Raw genomic sequence first — 20,122 nt, 5'->3', positions numbered from 1 at the left:
GAGTCGGAGGTGGGGGCGGAGTTGCGCGTGCGCAGCGGCCCCACCGGCAGGAAGCCCGGCGCGCGGGGGCGGGGTCGCGAGGGCGGCAGGGGGCGGGGCTGTCCCGGGCCGCCGCCGCGGCGCATTGTGCAGCAGGCGGGCCGCCGCGCGGCAGGCACTGGACCGTCGGGGCTCCCGGGGATGGTGGGCAAGGCGCTGCTGCGCCTCGTGTCTGCCGTCAACCGCAGGAGGATGAAGCTGCTGCTGGGCATCGCCCTGCTCGCCTACGTCGCCTGTGAGTGCGTGCCCGCGGCCGGCTAGGGAGCCCCATTCATTCCCCCGCGCCGCGGCGGGCTGTCGGGGCCCCGGGGCGGCCCTGCAGCCCCGTGTCCGTCTCCGCCCCGGTGGGACGTGCGCTTCCTGCTCGCACCCGTCTCCTCTGTTGCAGCGAAGCAGCCGGCCAACTTGGGCGCAGACCCGCAACCGCTTAGGCCCGGGCGCGGAGAGCGGGCAGCCCGGCGGAGGGGCCCTTGCCCGGGCGCGGTGACCGCCGGGCCCTCACGGCCAGGGCGCAGCCGTCCTCGGCTGACCCCGCGGCCCCCCGCCCGGTCGCGTGGAACTCGGCGGCAGCGCTGCTGCCCGCGTCGCCCTGGGAGCCTGCGAGGGTCCCGGCCGGCGATTCCGGAGCGTGCCGCGCGGGGACACCCTTGGGGACACCCGCGGCCGCGCCGCCGTGTTGCTTAAGTAGGATAAAAATACTGTTGCCATTGGCAGAGCCCCCGCTCCCACTGCTTGCTCCTCAGGAAAATTACTCAGCATTTAACTCTTGGGGAGCCAAGCGTTGCCGGCCTTGGCCGGTGTCCGGGCGAGAGGGCACCCCATGCCAGGTGTCCCCCCTGGGCCAGCAGGGACACACAGCTCGTTGACGACCGGGCGGGGCGTGCCCGTGGTTTTGCTGTATGCGGTTCTCGTTTTCTGTCATCTCTTACAGCCTGCTGCCTGGACACAGGGTAAGAGGGGCACTTTGCAGGCAGGTGGTGGACCCTCTGCTTCTTAGGGAAGGGAGAAACCATCCTTTTGATTTTTAAGATCGCTTCAATGGGAGTGTATTTTAAATGCTTTACCAAGTACCAAAATTGGAGTAGAAATAGCTCCCTGTGTGAGCTCCGTCTGAATCCTAGCCACCCAAACAGACACGCACTGAAATGAAACCACCTGCTAACCGGTGGAGTTACCAAGATCTGATTCCCGAGTTAAGTGGGGACTTCACTTAACTGAAGTGACTTCATTTGAGCTCTGGCTGTGAGTACAACCCAGTCTGTCTGTTCCAGCCCAGCTGTTCAGGAGGTGGAGCCGGGAAAGCTGTAGCAGGACTCTAGGTTGCTAGGGGAGGTTTCTGGCCTGTGATAGGTGTTAGTTGTGAGTAGTTTTGCAAGGGAGAGAGAGATCTGGCCTGAAATGTATGTGGTCCGTCTTTAGTAAGAAAGCTGGAACTCAAGAGGAAAGACTACTTAAAGTTTTGATTCTTTGTGCCATTGTCTCATTAATTATCTCAACAATCCTAGGAAATAGGTACCACAATTATTCTCATTTTAGAGGTGAGGAAATTAAGGCCCAGAGAAATTAGGAAGTTTATGGATGATCACACATGGTAAGCGATGGAATGCCCAAGTCTGAACCTAGAACAGCTTGGGAGCTGGGGCTAGAATCCAGGTCTTTGGACAGACCTTCACTGTTGGTTTGGGGGGATTCTGAAGTTACTCATGGGGGTTTAGAGTTAATAAGGGAGGGGATTTATGGAGCCATGGAAAGTTTTTACCAGTCATTCATTCGACCAGGAAATCTTACCAATTCCTTACTGTTGTTTGTTGCTGAACTTGGCAACAGGTGACACCATGGGGTATGAAAACACCTGGTCTGCACCATTAACTGCGTAATCTAGAGCAGTGGCTCTCAGGCTTGGGTGCGCATCAGAAACATCTGGAGGGTTTTTTTTTTGTTTGTTTTTTTTTTTTTAAAGCACAGATTGCTGCCTCCCACCTCAAGTTTCTGATTCAGTAGGTCTGGGATGTGGTATGAGGATATGCATTTCTAATAGGTTCTCCTATGATACCATTGTTGTGGTCTCGGACCTCACTTTGTGAGCCCCTGGCCAAGAGGGTGAGGTGGGCATGAATTGAATAATCATCTATATGAAGGGTAAATTATAAACTGGTATGGAGGAAAGGAATGTGTGACAGTTTGTGACAGGGACTCCTGATCCTGAGTGAGAGCAATCAGGGAGTAAGCTGGGAATGGAAGGATATGTAGGAGTTAATTGGGGGGGGGCACAGTGGGGATCACGGTCTAGAATAAACTGTGTGCAGAGGTCTTGGCAGCCAAGAGCAGGAATGATTCTAGGAATGCAAAGAGAAGGGGTACTGTCGTTGGAGTGTGAAAACAGTACAGTGATGAGGCTGCCCAGGCAGACAGGCTATGGCGGGCAGCCCATGAAATAGGTGATTTCAGCATTGTTTAAGACTAGGTGGAGGCAGTGTTAATATTGAGCAGGTATATTAAATCTTAGCCACTTTGCAGGGAAAAATATTACAGGATTTCTGATAGCATCCAAGGAGCTGAAAATGAAGTCCCTCATTAGTGACACCTGTGATTTCTAATTTCTGCTTTTCCTGATTAATAACCTTGCCCTTCCTGTTACCAGTAAAATCTCACCTGTGAAAAAACTATCCATACTCCCAAATTACACACACCCTCACTGTTAGCCAGCCAGCCAGCCAGCCAGCCAGCCAGCCAGCCTTCTAGCAATGCCCTCCCTTTTCCTCAAGTTCTGTTAGTGTTTCTCATTCTACTTCTTTCATCTTTCCTAAAGTCTTTGTTGCCTTCTTGGGACCAGAGTCTCCCTCCTTGTAACTACATAACTCTTCTGCACCATGTCTTGAGGGATGACCATGTGCCAGCATTGCATTGCAGTTAAGTTCTTTTCCATGCATATATTTTTCCCCCCTCAATGAAATTCCCACTCTTGAGGATAAGGATTGTCTTAGGTGTTTCAGCCAATTGTCACACTTAAAGCAGTGCTAATAGCTCATTGGAAGAGCTCAGTTATAGTGAATCAAAATTTATGCCAACCTTCTAGGTAGTTCCTAGGCAGAGACTCAGCTTGAGTTACCTTTAGTGTTTTTGTTTTTTAATACACATGTAGTTTAAAAGATCAGATAGTCTCTGCAGAGTATATAGGCAAGTAGCCTCTCCAGGTTTGTTGTGTGAAAGAAACAGTATCTCTTGCCATCATTTCTCCCTACCCAGAAGCCAATTCTTTTAGCTGATTATTTTGATATTTGCTTTTGTGTTGCTGAATCATCTGCTTCCTGATTTTTCAATTGTAGATATTACCTAGTGACTTTGTTCTTTGGAGGATAATTGTTTATTCTTTTTCTTCTTCTCCCCACACATGCTCGCCACCCCTTGTGTAGATGTGGTATAATCTTGAGATCAACATACAGTGTTTACAAGTATGACTGTGTAAATGATATTCAAAGTGAGTCATGTTACATGTTACTTTTTGTTTTCTCTGGAGGTAATAATTGGCTGGCTTGTTAATTTGCTTTACTTTTTATGTGTGATGAAGGATCCAACTCCAGACACTTTACCAGTTGTCTGCATCTTGCCCGAAGGTGTCTATTAGCATAGGACACCCCCACTGTCAGCCTACGGTCAGGAAGTGGGGCCCCTGGAGCCTTCTGTACCTGGCGCATGTGCCTAGGGACCATCCCAGCTTTAGTCCCCTCCTGATGTTGGCCTGCTCATTGCAGGGCTCCCATGTCCTGACTTCCTCTTTTCTTGTTTCACTCTCTGGTTAGGATGTGGCAGATGGTGAATTTCAAGGCTTTGTCCATAAGTGTCTTTTCTGCCTTCATACTTGATGGATTGATAGTGTAGAATTCTAGAAAAAATGTTCCTTCAAAGTTCTTAAGGCATTGATACGTTCCTTTCTGGCCTCTCTTATTGTTGAAGAGTTTCTAGCCAGTCCTTTTCCTTCTGGAAGATTGTAGGGTCTTCTTTTTGCCCCTGGTAGTGTTTACACATTCCAGGCCCTCTGCCCCTGGCTGGGGCAGGACTGTCCTTCCTCACCCCTCCTGACGGCTGGCCTTAGTAGACACCATGCCCAGGGCTGTGCACAAGTGCCGTATTTCACATCTGGGCCCTGCATTTAGCTGCAGATATTGGTTACTACATGGGTTTTCTTTCCCTCTGGTTTGGTAACTAACAGTGTTCAAGGTGATGGTGTTCATGGTGCAGAGGCCCTCTCCTGTCCACTCCATTCAGTTGAAAGAACTTAGAAGAATAAATCTGGGTATTTTTTTTTTTTTTTTTTTTTTTTTGAGACAGAGTCTCTGTTGCCTGAGCTAGAGTGCCATGGCTCATAGCAACCTCAAACTCCTGGGCTCAAGCAGTCCTTATGCCTCAGCCTCCCGAGTAGTTGGGACCACAGGCATGTGCCACCATGCCTGGCTAATTTTCTCTATAATTTTAGTTGGCCGATTAATTTCTTTCTATTTTTAGTAGAGATGGGGTCTCGCTCTTGCTCAGACTGGTTTCCAACTCCTGACCTTGAGCGATCCTCCTGCCTCGGCCTCCCGGAGTGCTGGGATTACAGGCATGAGCCACCAAGCCTGGCCTAATCTGTGTTGGTTTAAGCCTCTGAAGGTTTTTGCATTGCCTGTTGCTGTGGTTTAACAAAGCCTTGACTAATCATCCCCAGAATTCAGAAATTCACAGTGCTAGGCCATTTTTCCATCATGTTGGGTATTTTTGTGTCCTTGTAACCCAGAAACACTTAATTTTCAGTTTGGGGAATTTCCTTGAATTATTCTTTGGTAATCCTCCCCTGGCGCCCCCCCCCCCTTTTCTGTTTTATTTGTTTGGAACTACTACTATTCTGATATAGAATTGCCTGGACTAGTCCTTTTATTTCCTATTTTCCACCATTTTAAAGTTTTGCCCTACTTACTGGAAACTTCCCCATCTTTGTATTTATACTCTTCTAGGGGTTTTCCCTAATTTTATTTTTGTTGTCCTTTTTCATGTGTAAGAGTTCTGTTCTCTCAATTTCTTAAAAACTAAAAACATGGTCTTCATTTCATGGTTGTGTTCTCTTAACGATAGTTTTGTTTGTTGAGTTTTTGCCTTGCTGAAGAATCTCTTTCCTCCAGGTTGCTTTCCCGTTGCCTGTTCGAGGCTTTCCTCAGATTGACTGCTCACGTGTGTGAGCAGGGGGCTTGGGAGCTGAGGGACAGTGCCCATTGGCTGTGAACTGCACCATTTCTTGGTGAGGCCTCCTGACCTCAGTACCAGGAGGTCTGTCCTCTTGGGCTGGCCCCTGCCGGGTGGGAGGCTCAGTCACCTGCATCCTGGAATTCAGTGGGGACTGGGTTATGGGCTTGAGCAGCAACCTGATTGCTCCGGAAACCTGGCTCCCGTCTGGAGACTCCTATTCTGTCCTCTCCGGTCATGGAACCACCGGTCTTCTGCCGGGGCAGGCACTGGAGCTGCGAGTTGTCCTGCTTCTTAGACATCTTTGAAAGTCAGACTTCCTGTCTTAGCAGCTTCCTCACTGCATCCCAGATGCAGCCGGTCTGGCCAATTCCTGACCTTTTCTAGGTATAAATCAGCTGTTCCCACTGCTTGCCCTGGTCCATGTCCCCCCATTCCTCTGCCCCGCCCATCTTCCTTCCACCTCCTGCCAGCAGGTTTCTGGTCCTCTGAGCCTTTCCCTGTCCATCTAGATTTATTCCTTAAACAACAAAAGAAAAAAAGAAATCAAAAGGGGAAACAAAGACATTTTCTGACATTTTAGTGGGGTTTAGGAGCCATTATCTTTTCACTTTCAGCTCTGAAAAACTAGAGTTGTGTCATCTAAAAATATTGATGTAAATTTTAGTATATTGTGGATTTTGTTGTAATGGCATTTCAGTTGTACCTTTCATTCCTGTCACTTTTATTCCACTGAAAAGACAGAAAACCATGTAAAAGAATGTTTTATATGCATTAGCTTTACATTTATGGCAATAGACCTCATGCTTCTTTGGGGTTGGACTTTTGTTAGAGTGCAGTTTTGCCCTTAGTATGATCACCTGCCACGTGACTGGCGATTGCCCTCATAAATTCACTCAGGAAACAATTCCTGGCCTGCTGCCACAGAGGATGTGCGGCAAGTTAGACGTTATCATGATGGGAGCTGGCTCTCAGGGAGAAAGAGTAGCTAAAAACAAACATGTTGTACCAGTGCTATGCCCAGACTCAACCTGAGTTTGAGAATCAGCTTGGGCTTGTTAAGTGCAGGCTCCTGGGGTTCTCCCCAGACCTGTTGGATAGGACCTGGGGATCTTCTCCCCCTTCCTCAGGGGTTGGAGGATAACCTGGAAATTGTAGTGAAACTTGAGCATTTTATTTGGAAAATTTCCATACCTTTTTTTTCTGTCCTTTCTTCTGAAAGAATAGTTTCGCGAACACCCACATACCCTCCACCGGGATTCACCAGTTGATTACATTCTTTCCACATTGGCCCTCTCTTACACTCTCTTCAAATTAAATATATATTTTATATACATGTTTTTTGTCGAAATATTTGAAATTTGCAGACATCAAAATACTTAATCTTTAAATACTTTATATACATCTCCTAAGAATAAAAGCATTCTTCTATATGATTTTATTACCATTATCACACCCTAAAAAGTAACATAAATAATATCACTTGAGATACAGTCCATATTTAAATTTCTCCCACTTGTACCATAAATGTGTTTTATAGCTTTTCTGGGGTTTTTATGTTTGTTTTTGTTTAAAATCTAGGATCCAGCCAAGATTTAAAATTTGCGTTTGGTTATTATGTCTCTGAAGTTTCTAGAGCTGTTAATGGCATGATTTTTGTTTGTTCATTTATTTCTCTCTCTCTGTCTCTCTTTTTTTTAAACAGACCAATTGTCTTGTAAAATGTTTCACATTCTGAATTTATCTGATTGTCTCCTTATGATTAAATTGTTAGGCATTTTTAATAATTATGCTTGTTAATTGGCATCACATCAGGGATATGTAATGTCTGGGTGGCCCCACTGTGAGTGATGCTAAATGTGATACCCTCAAAGGGGTGGCCTCGGCATCATTTCATTTTAAAAGTGCATTTCACAGTCCACAATCTGTGGGGTGATTCTCAGAAACTGTGACTATCTTTTTTCCAGCCACTGCATTCGGTGTCCGTTTTATGTCCTTGTCTGGACCAGTTTCTGTACTGGGGATTGCACATAGTGATTTTTCTAACTTTGCAAATCCTTCTGTGTTCATTAGCTGGCATCCTTTTGGAAAGAACTTTCCCTCCCTCCTTTCTTCTCTCACTCTCTGTATTACTTTTCTGTGGCTGCTGTAATGAATTACCCCAAACTCGGTGACTTTAAATAAAACGAGAAATTTATTCTCACAGTTTCTGGAGGCCAGAGTCTGAAATCAAGGTGTTGGCAGAGCCGAGCTCCCTCTGAAGGCTCCTTGGTGGCGCCAGGACTATCTGGGCTTGTGCCTGGATCGGGCCATCCTCTGCCTCTGTGGTCACGTGGCCTCATCATCTTCTGTCTGCCAAGTGTCTCCCAAGTGTTTCTTATAAGCACATTTGTTGCTGAATTTAGGGCCCAACTGGATGATCCAGGAGGATCTTTTTGTTTCAAGATTTTTAATTCCATCTGCAAAAACCCTTTTTCAAGTAGGTCACATTCACATGTGCTAGGATTTAAGGTGTGGACATTTTAGGGGCCCAGCATTAAACTTACTGTGGTCTTTCTTTTAATCATTGTGGACTCATGGATTCTTTTTAGTCTTTGAGCATTTCCTTGATCACTAGATGTTCCAGGCTTATCTTTTTCTTTGTCCCAAACCCGGGATCCTTCAGGGAGCCCATGTTCCTTTCAGTGGAAAACATTGTTTAGAAACTGGGGTCTGAGCACTAGTTGTACCCATCGCTAAGGGGTTGTCATTGCTTCCCATCCTGTCAGTGGACAGAGCCAGGAAATGGACATTTTTTTTCCCTCTGTGTCATGGGATACCTCTAAAGATTTTTTTTCAATCATGAGTTATGCTAGAACCCCAAATTAAACCTTAACACATTTCTTCCTTACCTTCCCCCATGCCCTTTTCTCCATAATGAAAATCTTGTTGCCTACAGCAATATACTCATTTATTCCATACTAGTGATAGATAAAATAGTTTCAGAATTGCTACATGTATGCCACTGTCAACAACAGACCTAAGAAAACTCAGGATTTCTTTATAGTTCTTTGTCTTTGGACTATGTCCCACTAAGTATGTACAGTTAGAGTATGGTGTTCAGAAGTTACTTGAAATAATTTTTTTCTGTGCCTGATACAAGTTGTTTACTTGTTTTTGGTTTGTGTTCAATTTTAGGGTTTGCTTTTTTTCTTTCTGATTGTTTAAATTATGTAAACCATTTCCATGGTTCGAAAGTTAAACCATATCAAAAATTATACTGAACTATCTCTCACTGTAATCTGTAGCGCCTCCACTCAATTCCCTCCTTTATTAATTTGTCCATCCCAAGTTTGCTTTTGCAGATATAGGCATGCATCTGTTTTTGTACATGCACACACTATTTGTTTTTGCCCCAACAATAGCATACTGTACAGACTATTTTGAATATTTTTTTTTCCTGCTCCTGGAAAGAAATGTGTGTCACTTTATAGAAGTGAGAGCTACGTAGTACTCCTGTGAAAGTGTACTGCAGTTTATTTGACCAGTCTCCTAAGGAATGGCATTTAAATTATTCCAAACATTTTGCTATGACAAATACTACTGCAGTGAATAGACTTCTGCAGGGGCTCTGACCAGCAATATGCGAGAGCTACTGTTTCCTCTTGTGTCCTCTGCAGTGTCTTGACAGGTGTTTAAATTTTTGACCATGTGAAAAATGATATCTCCTTGTCATTTAAATTTGCATTTCTCTTATTATGACTTAAGCATCTTTTAAAATGTTTAAGGCATATTGATAGGTCTTTTTCTGTGAACTGTTTATATGTTTGCCCATTTTTCTATTGAGTTTTTGGTCTGTTCCCCTCATTTTAAAGAACTCATTATGTATTGGGATGTCAGCCGTCCTTTGTGATGTCAGTTGCACTGCTTTCTCAAGCCTGGTATAACATTATACAAAAGTATATTTGGTCTTTGTTTCTGGTTCCTGGCACAGAGCTCCCGAACAAGGCAGAATTTCCTGAGTGATGGGAGTGTCTTCTGTTATTCATAATGAAACATCCCCCTCCCCAAGTACCTGAGTTTATGCTAATGAGGTGACCTAGCCTGGGGTCCCTAGATAGCCTCAGGATGGGGCTGGTCTCCAGAAAGACCAAGCCATTATAGGGTTGGAACTCATCCACACCTACGACCTCCAGGAAGGGAGTGGGTGGGACTTGGGGAGCTCTGGGCTGCTGAGCACACTGGGTGGTGTGATGGGAGGTGTCACACCTGAAAGGGCACAGAAGCCCCCCACACACACACAAACACACCTGGCCCTAAGTATCTCTTCCATTTGGCTGTTCCTGAGTTGTGTCCTTTATAATAGACTGGTAATTGTTAGTAAACTGTTTTCTTGAGTTCTGTGAGCTGTCCTAGCAAATTATTGAACCTGAGGAGAGGGTCTTGGGAACCCCTAATTTATAGCTGCTCAGTCAGAAGTAGCAGCCCCAGGCCATTAGTGCCAGAATTGAATTGAATCATTGGGCACCCGGTTGGTGTCTGCAGAGTTGGAGAATTGGTTGTTGGTGTGGGAAAAGCTGGGTAGAAACAGGGCTTAGGACCTGGGAGTCTGTATTTTCAACAGTTTTCCTATTTCCCCACATAGCTCTTAAGAACTGGACAAGGTAAGGTGGTCAGGGTAAGGTGCTGAGTACATCAGAAAGATGAGACCTGGGACTTTGAAGGAACAGGATGCCCTCAAGGTGCAGGGCCTTGGGTTGGCATTTAGTGGATGGATAGGATTTGGGTAGTGGGGTTGAAGGTGAAGGTGATAGCATGAGCAGAGACAGGAGGTGGCAGAGTACAAGGAGCAGGAGTCTTTGGGGCTCATAAAGCAGAGCCTGGAAGTCTGACCTGACATAATCTTGATTCAGTGAGAAATTCATGCAGCGTGGGAAAGGAGAAATTTCGATGAACATGTTTTAAGTATTCAAAGATGAGGGCAGGGCAGAATATAATCAGTTTTTCATTTTGAAGGCAGCCACTGCTGCCTGAATATTGTGCTTTGCTGTGTGCATCTCTCCTGTGCTCCTGCCCTTTATAGATATGCTGGTGGATTTTAGTCCTGGTGTATGGTACTGCCATATAGGCCAGTGCTGTGGTCTGAGTGTTTGTGTTCCCCAAGATCCATATGTTGAAACCTAACCCCCAAGGTGATGGCATTAAGAGGTGGGGCCTTTGGGAGGTGATTAGGCCGGGGTGTGTGGGGGGAGCCCTCATTAATGGGATTAGCGACCCAGACCCAAGGGAACTCTGTGGCCCCTTTCACCATGTGAGCACACAGTGAGAAGGCACCACATGTGAACATGGAAGTGAGTCCTCACCAGACGCTGAACCTTCCCGCACCTTGATCTTGGACTTCCCAGCCTCCAGAACTGTGAGAAATAAACTTCTGTTTATTAGCCACCCTGTCTATGGTATTTTGCTATAGCAGCTGGAATGGACTAAGATAGTGAAGGAATTGAGCGTGTGTGTGATGTGTGAAGTTGGAGAGGTAACTGGCCTCATTAAACATCTATCATGAATAGATTCTCTATGTGTATTGAACCCACAGCAATGCCTACTTCAAATTTCTTTTCTTACTTTATGTTTTACAAGTGTGGTAGGTCTTAGCGGTTACCTGAAGGATAAATGTGGGGAGGAATGATTCGAGATTGGCCCTTTTCTGAAAGGAGTGGTCTCATTTACTCTGATTCAACTCATCCTGTAACTTGAGGCAAGCCATGTAACCTTCTGTTTCATTTCCTCCCCACCCCCCACTTATAAGATGGAAATATTGTGTTCTCTTATAACTTGCAGATAGTAATAAATTTTTAAAAATACTGTGAGAAATTGGAAGAATTTCTTTAAAGAGATGATAGCTTCAATTGATGTACCACATGGGGAGAAAAGATATTTCCAGGTGTGGGTGTTCTAAGGTAACCTGGGACATGGAGGGACCCTTCCCAGGCAGGGAAGGCAATGGCCGCCGGCAAGCTGGAGCTGCTCTGCTCGGAGTGGGGTGAGGGTTTCCTTGTTACTCTTTCATTTTGAAGGATAAGGAGTGAATTTGGAGTTAATCCATCAGTTTCTTTCGGCTTTTTGGTTAGGCTTTTGAAGAATTGCTCTAACCAAAATAAATAAGGGAAGGAAAGCAATAGCAGAAAACATTCAGACTTCTTCAAAGTAGTCTTTTTCAGAAGGAGTCTGAATGTGCTAGAAAATGAAAACAATTTTGTTAGGGTGGTGAGATCTTGGAATGTTATTCTTAGTATCTTTGAATATTTTTATAGTATTTTTAGAAATCAAAAACAAAACATGCTGGTTCAAAGTTAGAATTTAGTTGATGAGTATACTGTAAGTGACCTGGCTTCTTTCTTTCTTTTTTTTTTAAATGTTAGCAGGCAGCTGGATTATATCAGCAACAGGGAGGTTGAAGTGTATAGGACAGCTCAGTTGTCATCAGGAAAAGGACCAAATTAATGTGATGCTCATTAAGAGGCCAGGCTCTTGTGGATATGGTCATTAGCTCTGAATAATGGGGCCTCATACATTTGGTAGTTCTCAGCAAAACTTATATGTAGCCAAATCAAGATCTTCTTTTCTTCCTCTTAGTTTCTTTTCTTGTTCTGTAGAATTTAATTCTAATTCCTGTTCTCCTATCTACACCAGTACTTTGTAATTATTTAAAAGGCAAAATTTCTATTCCAGGTTCTTAATATAGTAACTGCTCTCTATTACCCCCCCCCCCCCATGCACGTGCTTAAAAGCAGCCTTCACTTTGGGCAGGAGGAAGGACCTGCTACAATCATCCTGCAGTGAGAAGCAAGGAGGGAGATGCTCTCTCCATTTTAAAGATAGGGAAACTGAGTCACAGAGCAGTTAAGCATGCTGCCCCAAGTCTCAGTCTGTCTACAGTGATTCTGTGGTGGCATAGAGGGACCAGAAGAAACCCTAGTGCTGCTCCTAGCCCATTTCTTAGGTGTAGGCTACATAACATAAAGTTTATCATTTTAATCATCTTTAAGGGTCCAGTTGTTTATGTACATTCACGTTGTTTTACAGCCAATTTCCTTTTCTTCTTCTCCACCTGATACTCTGCACTCATTAAATAGCATCCCACTTTCTCAAGGCCCTGGGAACCCCCATTCTACTTTCTGTCTCTGTGAATTTCACTATTCCGGGTACCTCATAGAGTAGAATCATACCGTACTTGTCCTTTTGTGACTGGTTTATTTCACTCAGCATAATGTCCTCAAGGTTGATCCATGTTGTAGCATGTGTCATGAATTTCCTTCCTTTTTAAGGCTGAGTAATATTCCATGGTATAGACAGACACATTTTGTCCATCCGTCTGTCTGTGGGCACTTGGGTTTTTCCACCTTTTGGTGATTGTGAATAGTGCTGCTGTGAGCTTGGGTGTGCAAATACAGGCATCTCTTTGAGTTGCTGCTTGCTTTTGTTTTGAGTATATACCCAGAAGTGGAATTGCAGGACCATGTAGTAACCTAACTTTCTGAGGAACTAGCATGCTGTTTTTCACAGTGGCTACACCATTTTGCATCCCTACCAGTCGTACACAAGGGTTTCAGATTTCCCACATCCTTGCCACCACATACTATTTTTAAAATTTGGTTATTACATTAGCCATCCTAATGGGTGTGAGGTGGAGGTATAGGCTTTTCGTGAAATGTGTCCAGGAAGAAATGTCACTTTGAGACAGCCCTGTTGGGTGCCTGCAAGAGGAGAGGTAAGGAGGTATTCCAGAGGATTGGATTTGGAGGTATTTCCTGGTATTGCCCTTGTCTTGTGAATTGCCCAGTGGGGTCCTGTCTTCCTGGTTGGGCCTGCAGTGGGAGCCCTTTCCGCCTTCTTTACACCTCTAAGGTGGCAAATGGTGGAGGGATGGGGGGCAACAGTGTGATGGTCCCTGGTGGCCAACCATCATTTTGTCCAGATTGAATCCCCCAGAGCCTCAATTTTCCCAGCTTAGGTGGTTAGAAGGCCCGTGCCTCTGATGGGACAGTAGTGTTTTTGCCAGGCTGCTGTGCGCTGTGTCTGCAGGGCTCCCAGTTGTTCTAGGTGGAGCTGGGAGATACATGTTTGCACCTGCCCCACCGCAGGGCACCTCTGTGGCTGGCCTTGCCCTGCTCCCCCAGAGGTCACCCAAGGCAGCCACACCCTCGCTCCCACCTCCCTGCACATGCCCACCCTTGTGCCCTTCACTCTCACCATCCCCTATGCCACATGTGCCCCCCCTCACCTGCAGCCTGCCTGTTCCGCACACACTCCTGGACTTTGCCGCCAGCCTCTCTGATGAAGGCTGACATTGTCAAAGCACATTAGGCTAACCTCCAGGAACAGCCACGTCCCAGGGGCCATCCATGTGATGGCCACGCCCCTGGGGAGGATGAGCCCAGAGCCCCAGTGCCCCCTCTGTTGGGGTGTGGCAGCTGGGATCACACGCTGTGGGTGTTGTGGTTTCCTCCCTACCTGCTTTCTCTCTCTGCCCTTTGACCCCAGAATGAAAAGGCTGACTTCAAACTGTCATTATGATTTTTAAAACTCCCACTTAAAAATTACGAAATAATGTGGAAATAGAAAAATAAGGTGCTCAATGCAGAAAATCTAGAGAGTGAAGTGCAAAGAAGATGAAAATTACAATCCTCTTAATTTATGCATATTAAAATGCCTTCCTGTTCAGAAATAGTGCATGTTTCTTCATTTAGGCAGATCCTCCTTTTTGACCCCTCAGAAAAGTTTGGTCATTTCTTAGCTCTTGTGAAGTTTATTTCCACTGTCTTTCTCTTTAGCATTCCACATAAAGATCTAGTATCAAATATATTACTGACAAAACTTTTCAACAACAAGCAGTAAAATTAGCCCCAAAGCCATGATTCCTCTTTGAAAAAATTTCTCGTTTGCCTTTTGCACTAATCCATAAGATGTATACTTTTGTTTCTCGTTCTTAATCATAATGATCTACTTACTAAAAGAAATGAATATAACTTTGCATGTTCTGTTGTATCTTTGCGTTCTGGGTTTGGTTAGATGATTGTCCATCCCTTTAGAAGTTGTGGTGAGAAGTCTGAATTTACTTTTTCTTCTTAACTAGCTCTGCCCCTCCCCTTTGGCATTCATCAACAGTCTCAAACTTAATCGGTGGTGCTCACTAAGAAGGCGGAGTCTGCAGCAGGAGCTGCTGTGTGTCAACAGTTTTCAGCAGGGATGTCATCACTTGGTAGCAATGTCCCTCCGTGCCTTGCTTGTGCCAGAGAACGGACTGGGTCAGAGGAGATGAGCAGGGTGTGTGCATGTGAAAAAGTAAGGTCCCTTGTGTGGTGTGGTTTGAGCCTTACTGATGCCGGGACCATGGTAACAGCAGGGCTTTGCTCACCTTTTCCGCAGCCCTTCTTGTCTGATGCTGGGATGGGGTAGGAAGGATTTTCCCCTTCTCTTGCTCTCAGTGGTTTCATACCATTGATTTTTCTTTTTCTTTAATGAAGCTGTTCTTTCCATCAGAAAACTCAGGCGATATATTCATTTGGTAGGTTCGGGGCAAGTACATTCCATTTTCTATTGTTTGAGAGAAAATGTTGCCATATTTCCTTAGGTTGAGCCTACATTGGCTTTAAGTAGAAAAAAGCAAAAGAAAGAATGTGGCAGCATTTTCTATGGTACCACGCCAGGCACTGCTGGTGTTTTTGAAGTTCAGGAGCAAGGAAGGAGAGTTCACTTCTTGTCATTTAATCTTTTTAGTAATCTCCAAGATCAAAGTCCCTTTTTGCTGTCTGGAGATCAGGAGTGGTCTGGCATTTTTCTTTCTTATTCCTTCTTACCCTCTTCCCCGGATTCGATGCTGTACTCTAAATTTAAGATTAAGAGTTTTTTTAGTGTTTACTTGTTAAATGGTAACACCATGGACTAGAACACTGAGTGATACCCATGAGCGAAACCTGTGTGTGCAAATTTATTGTCATCCTCCTTACAATGACAGCACGTGATTTTCTCGGGTGAAGATTTGCAGACAGTGTGTCTTAATTGCAGCTCTAAGAAGTAGTCGTCTGCTTATCATTAACATTACGCTATGCAGGTCGCTTTCTCTCTGTAGTGCCATTGTGCCCAATATTAAGTAGAGCTGGAGAACCTGGGGCCCAAGGCACTTGGTGATCAAGGGTAGTTTATAATTGGGACAGTAAGTTACAAGGGTTATTGGAATTTTGCATGTCTTGGGGCTTAATTTTAATTCCTAATATTTAAAAAACAGTATGGGAGCATGTGGAAAGGCTGGCTTCCTTCCAACTGACCATGTTTGCCTTCCCATAAGTTACTAGCTGACAGTTTAGTACTTCATGTGTGAATCACCTGAAATTACCTTTTCTCATTGTATGTATGTAGAATATCTTTTGGTGCTTTTAAAATGTAAATGGTTTTACGCCATTGATTTTTCTGTGATTTGCTTTTTTACTTTGTACGTGAAGAACATCTTTCAATGTAGAGATCTATCTCAGTCATCAAAATGGTTGCACAGAACACTGTGGCAGATTTTATATCATTAGTGTGTCCTCGTTTAAATTAAAAGCAGCCTTTCCATGAGTCGGGACTTCTAGTGAGAAGTTCTGTTTCTCCACCCTGTTGTTCTTACAGCCTTCCTGAGTAAGAGTGAAAACCCTCAAGGATAGAACACAATATTTAGAACTTTAAAGCTTTACCCTAAAGCTTTTCTGTGGGTTTGAAGGTCCACTGTGTTAAAGTTCTAATTGTAATCTTTGTTCCTGTGTAAGTTGAACTTGCAGAATACATCATGATTAGGACAAGGATCCTGTCCTGGCTGTAAAGTCAGACAGGAGCAATCAGAAGGCTCTGCAGTGTGTCAATGGAAAAGGAGTCAAACTCTGTAAAATAATTTAAAGAGTTTTATTCTGAGCCAAATTTGAGGACCATGGCCTAGAGCCACACCCAAGAAGCCTTGAGCAAGTGGACTGGCTGTGGTTGGGTTACAGTTTGGTTTTATACATTTCAGGGAGACAGGAGTTACACATGAAGTCATAAATCAGTAAGTACATGAAAGGCATACATTGGTTTGGCCCCAAAAGGTGGGACGTCTCAAGGTTGGGGGGAGGGCTTACATGGTATAGGTGAGTTTAGAGACTCTTTGATTTGTAACTGGTTATAGAAATGAAGAGCCTTTGTCTAAAGAAATTCCAAGCCTTTGTCTAAAGGCTTGGAGTGTTTTAAGTTACGATAAGGAAGTCTGTTAATCAGAGACAAGCCTCTGGCCTATACCTAGGCTCTGTGATTTGCTGTGTAAATTGAGGACCTACAGGTTTGTCTGGCATGGCCTTAGGCCTGTTAATGAGTTACAGAGGATGTCTACAAGAAGGGAGGGGGCATGATGACACCTGTCTGACCTCCCTTCTCATGGCCAAAACTCAGTGTTAGGGTATCCCCTTGGCCAAGAGGGCGTACATTCAGTCAGCCAGCGGAGGAGAGCCTTAAGATTTTATTTAGTTCACAAGTGGTACAGAGGAAGGGTCTGTCTGGGAGGGTGAATGAGGGGTGTCGAGGCCTCACAGGGTTTGGAAAGGTGACAGCAGCACAGGCCAGGAGAGGTGCAGGGTAGAGCCTTTGTGGAGAGAGGCCCAGGGTGGGGCAGGGGTTTAAAGTCAGAGCCTTGAAGTGGTGGTGGAGGGGGAGGAGGGATTCGGTATTACGATGGGAAGACAGACTGGTGAAGGTGGTGAGTAATGGATGATGAGGCTGAAGGGGCAGCAGCGTGGCCTCATCACCAGGGTCCTTCAGGTGTCTTGCGCAGGAGCTTGGGCAGGGACGCCCAGGATTGACCTGCGGTTGGAGAGGGTTCTCCTCCTGTGCCTGGTATTGGGGGCAGGTAGGGGTTGGAGGGAGCACCTGGCACTCAGGAGGAGAGAGCTGACTGAGCACTGGTCACCAGTGCTCAGGGGTTTGCTGCACAGTGCAAAGGTAACTCGAGGCCCTGCTCCCAAGCTGCGCCCAGTCTGGCCCACAGACACCTGATGCCATGTAAGCTTTGTCAGCACTTCCCTGCTGTCCATTAGAGACAAGACCCATTTATGAACGGATATCCACTATTTCATAGCCGGGAAGTGCAGCTGTGGTATAAGAAGCTAGAAGGCATTCTATGGGTCAGGAAGGCGGCAGGGCCGAGTGTGCTCGGAACTACACTGTCCTCCTTGCTGCAGCGATGGAGGAGTGGAGCAGAGTGGGGACAAGTGGATGGGGTGGGGGCCAGTGCCAGGAGTTGTTAGGATTGGGGAAGGGGTGCATGCCCCATGGAGCCCCAACATGGGTGCTGGGAAAGAGCTGTGGAACTGCTGTACACACACACACGCACGCGTGCACATGCACACACTTTTTGCCTCATCCTTTTACATTGTTTAAATCTCTGTTGTAGTGAACATAATATAGGGGCATATAAACATGGGGATGCATGCTCAAGACTTTTTGATAATTGGAAGTGGGCAATCAAAATAGTTTGGAGAATTTGGACATCTTTGTCTGTTGACAAAGACAACAGCTTTCAGGACATACCATCTGCTAAGAGGGAGAAGTGCCACATGGAGGTGGCAGAAATGAAGGACCTCCAAGGAGGTGGTCTGATCATGCAGTGGCTGGGCCTGATGTGGGGCGGGCACGGGCTGGGGGTGGGGGAAAGGGACATAAGGAAGGATGCACCGTGGGGGTCTGCCAGCGGGCTGCCCCTGCCGGAAGGGCGGCACAGAGGGAGAAGGGCCCTCTAGAATTGCAGTGGTGCCTGCAGTGCAGGGGTGTGCTCAGAGGAACTCTCTCTGATGCTTGTCTGACTGTCTCACCAAAACGTGGACTGGCTTGAGAAGATTTGAGCAGGTGAGAAGGACAAAGGTGGGCTGCCCACAGCACAGGTTCTCAGATTCGACATCACCTGGAGCCTTGTTGATGCCCAGATGATTGGGCCCCACTACGGAGTTTCTGACTCAGAAGCGGTCTTAGCCCAGGCTGCAATAACAACATTCTGCACACTGGGTGGCTAATAAACAACAGAGGGTTACTTCTCATAGTTCTGAGGCTGAAGTCCATGCTCACGGTGCTGGCAGATTTGGTGCTGTTGAGGGCCCACTTCCTGGTTCACAGAAGGCACCTTATCGCTGTGTGCTCACGTGGAGGAAGGGGTGAGGAGCTCCCTCTGGCCTCCTTTTAAGAGCACAGACCCCATTCATGAGGCTCCACCCTCATGACCTAATCACCCACCACAGGCCCCACCTCCTAATACCACCACACTGGGGCTGAGGATTTCAACCTGTGAATTTGGGGGAGACAAACATTCAGACCACAGCAGAAGCTCTGGGTGGGGCCTTGGACCCTGCGTTTCCAACAGGTTCCCAGGTGATGCTGCTGCCAGGGTCCAGGGACCCACTTTGTGCAGTGGTGGCCTAAACAACCGTTTGTCCTGTCTCCTGACAGAGGGCTCCCTGCGGAACGGAGTTTCTTTTATCCAGGCTTTTAAAATAGAGTAAATTTCCTTGAGGTGATTAAGTAAATGGTTTTGAATTTCTGGCTCTTCTGATTCATAGGTTTGGGGGATTTTAATTGATAACTTAATTTGCAGTTTGGAGGATTTTACATTTTACTCCAAAAGCCATGATACCGCCCTACCTGAACTAGGCAGACCAAATCGGCATCCTCTACAGACATACAAATGTATTTAAAATCTTCTTCCTGTCAGTTGTAGAAATTAAAGTAATACAAAACTATAGAAAAGTCTTCTTACCTCATGTCCCCTAGACTTTCTTCTAGAATAAACAAAGACTTGTAGTTTTTAAAATGTATATTGTTTTAAAAAGCAAAACCTTGACTCTGCTGTATGTGCTATTCTCTAAGTTGCCCCTTTCACTACTTAACATTGACATTTTACGTGTAAAGACTTTTTAAAGTTCCAGACGTCATCTACAAAATCCTCTATGTCCTATACTTTAGCCACCTCTTAAAAAAAGTAACATCTTAGGGCAAGATTTTTTTCCCCTGGGAATGTTGGTAGGACTTTATTAGGCAAGCCTATGGGAAGGTGTGAGTCACTGACAAGGGTTTTATGGCTGGATTTCAGAACCTGCCAGCTGGGGCTGCTGAGGGCAGCTCTCTCTCCTGCTTCTGGGCTCTTCCCTGGAGTTTTGGCTTCCTGGAAGGCTGAGAACAGGGCTGGGACCTCGGGGAGGTCTGATGAGCAGGTGCCCTTTGGTTGAGGCTTGTGGAACACACCGGTTACTGGAACCTCCTGGGATGCCCCACATTGCCTTTGTATCTGGGGCATTCGTCATCCCGTGTAATCACTTACGACTAGCATGTGCCTGCAGGCTGTGCGGGCCAAGGCATCTAGGTTGGGCAAGGTCCAAGGTTTGGGGCCGAAGCTGCTTCAGGTCAGGGAACAGGCAGGGGTGCCTGTTAGGTGACTGCTACTCTCTGGGGTATCCCGACTTCTGACATTTAGCACCTTTCAGTGGGAATTAGAGACTGGGAAGTGCCCTCATCTCTGCATAACCCCTTTCTAATTTGAAGAACTAAAAACAACATTATCTTCTAATTTGAACCTTCCAGTCAGTTCACATAAAACTTTCAGTGCCTTTCTTATTTTTTGTTTTCTAGCCTTCAAAACTGTAAAAATCAAATACTTAATAGAAGGAAAATGCATATTCTTCTCTGCTTTGAGGAAACATTTTAGTTGTGCCACCTCAGTTTATCCAAGGCAAGTTAAGTATTTAATCTTTTCCAGAGCGCTAGAGTAGTTGGGGTTCTTTGGGGATGGGTAAGAGTGAATCTTTCTTGGGCACACTTAATTTTTTGGTGTTTTGTTCAGATGGGG

The 20,122-nt window shown here is 45.7% G+C and overlaps 1 protein-coding gene across 2 annotated transcripts in view; it reads left to right on the top strand.

Moving 5' to 3' along the window:
- The first annotated feature begins 90 nt into the window (after positions 1–90).
- The window catches only part of UXS1 (UDP-glucuronate decarboxylase 1), an 84,821-nt gene continuing 64,789 nt past the window's right edge, over positions 91–20,122 (top strand). For both annotated transcript variants that reach the window (XM_012737643.3, XM_012737642.2), the window contains exon 1: positions 91–274. In XM_012737643.3, coding sequence (XP_012593097.2) covers positions 181–274 — 94 coding nt within the window. In that variant the 5' untranslated portion in view covers positions 91–180. The remainder of the gene's footprint in view (positions 275–20,122) is intronic.

This window comes from Microcebus murinus, chromosome 3, assembly GCF_040939455.1.
Source record: "Microcebus murinus isolate Inina chromosome 3, M.murinus_Inina_mat1.0, whole genome shotgun sequence".
Taxonomy (NCBI): domain Eukaryota; kingdom Metazoa; phylum Chordata; class Mammalia; order Primates; family Cheirogaleidae; genus Microcebus; species Microcebus murinus.
This window is presented reverse-complemented; position numbering and strand designations above follow the sequence as displayed.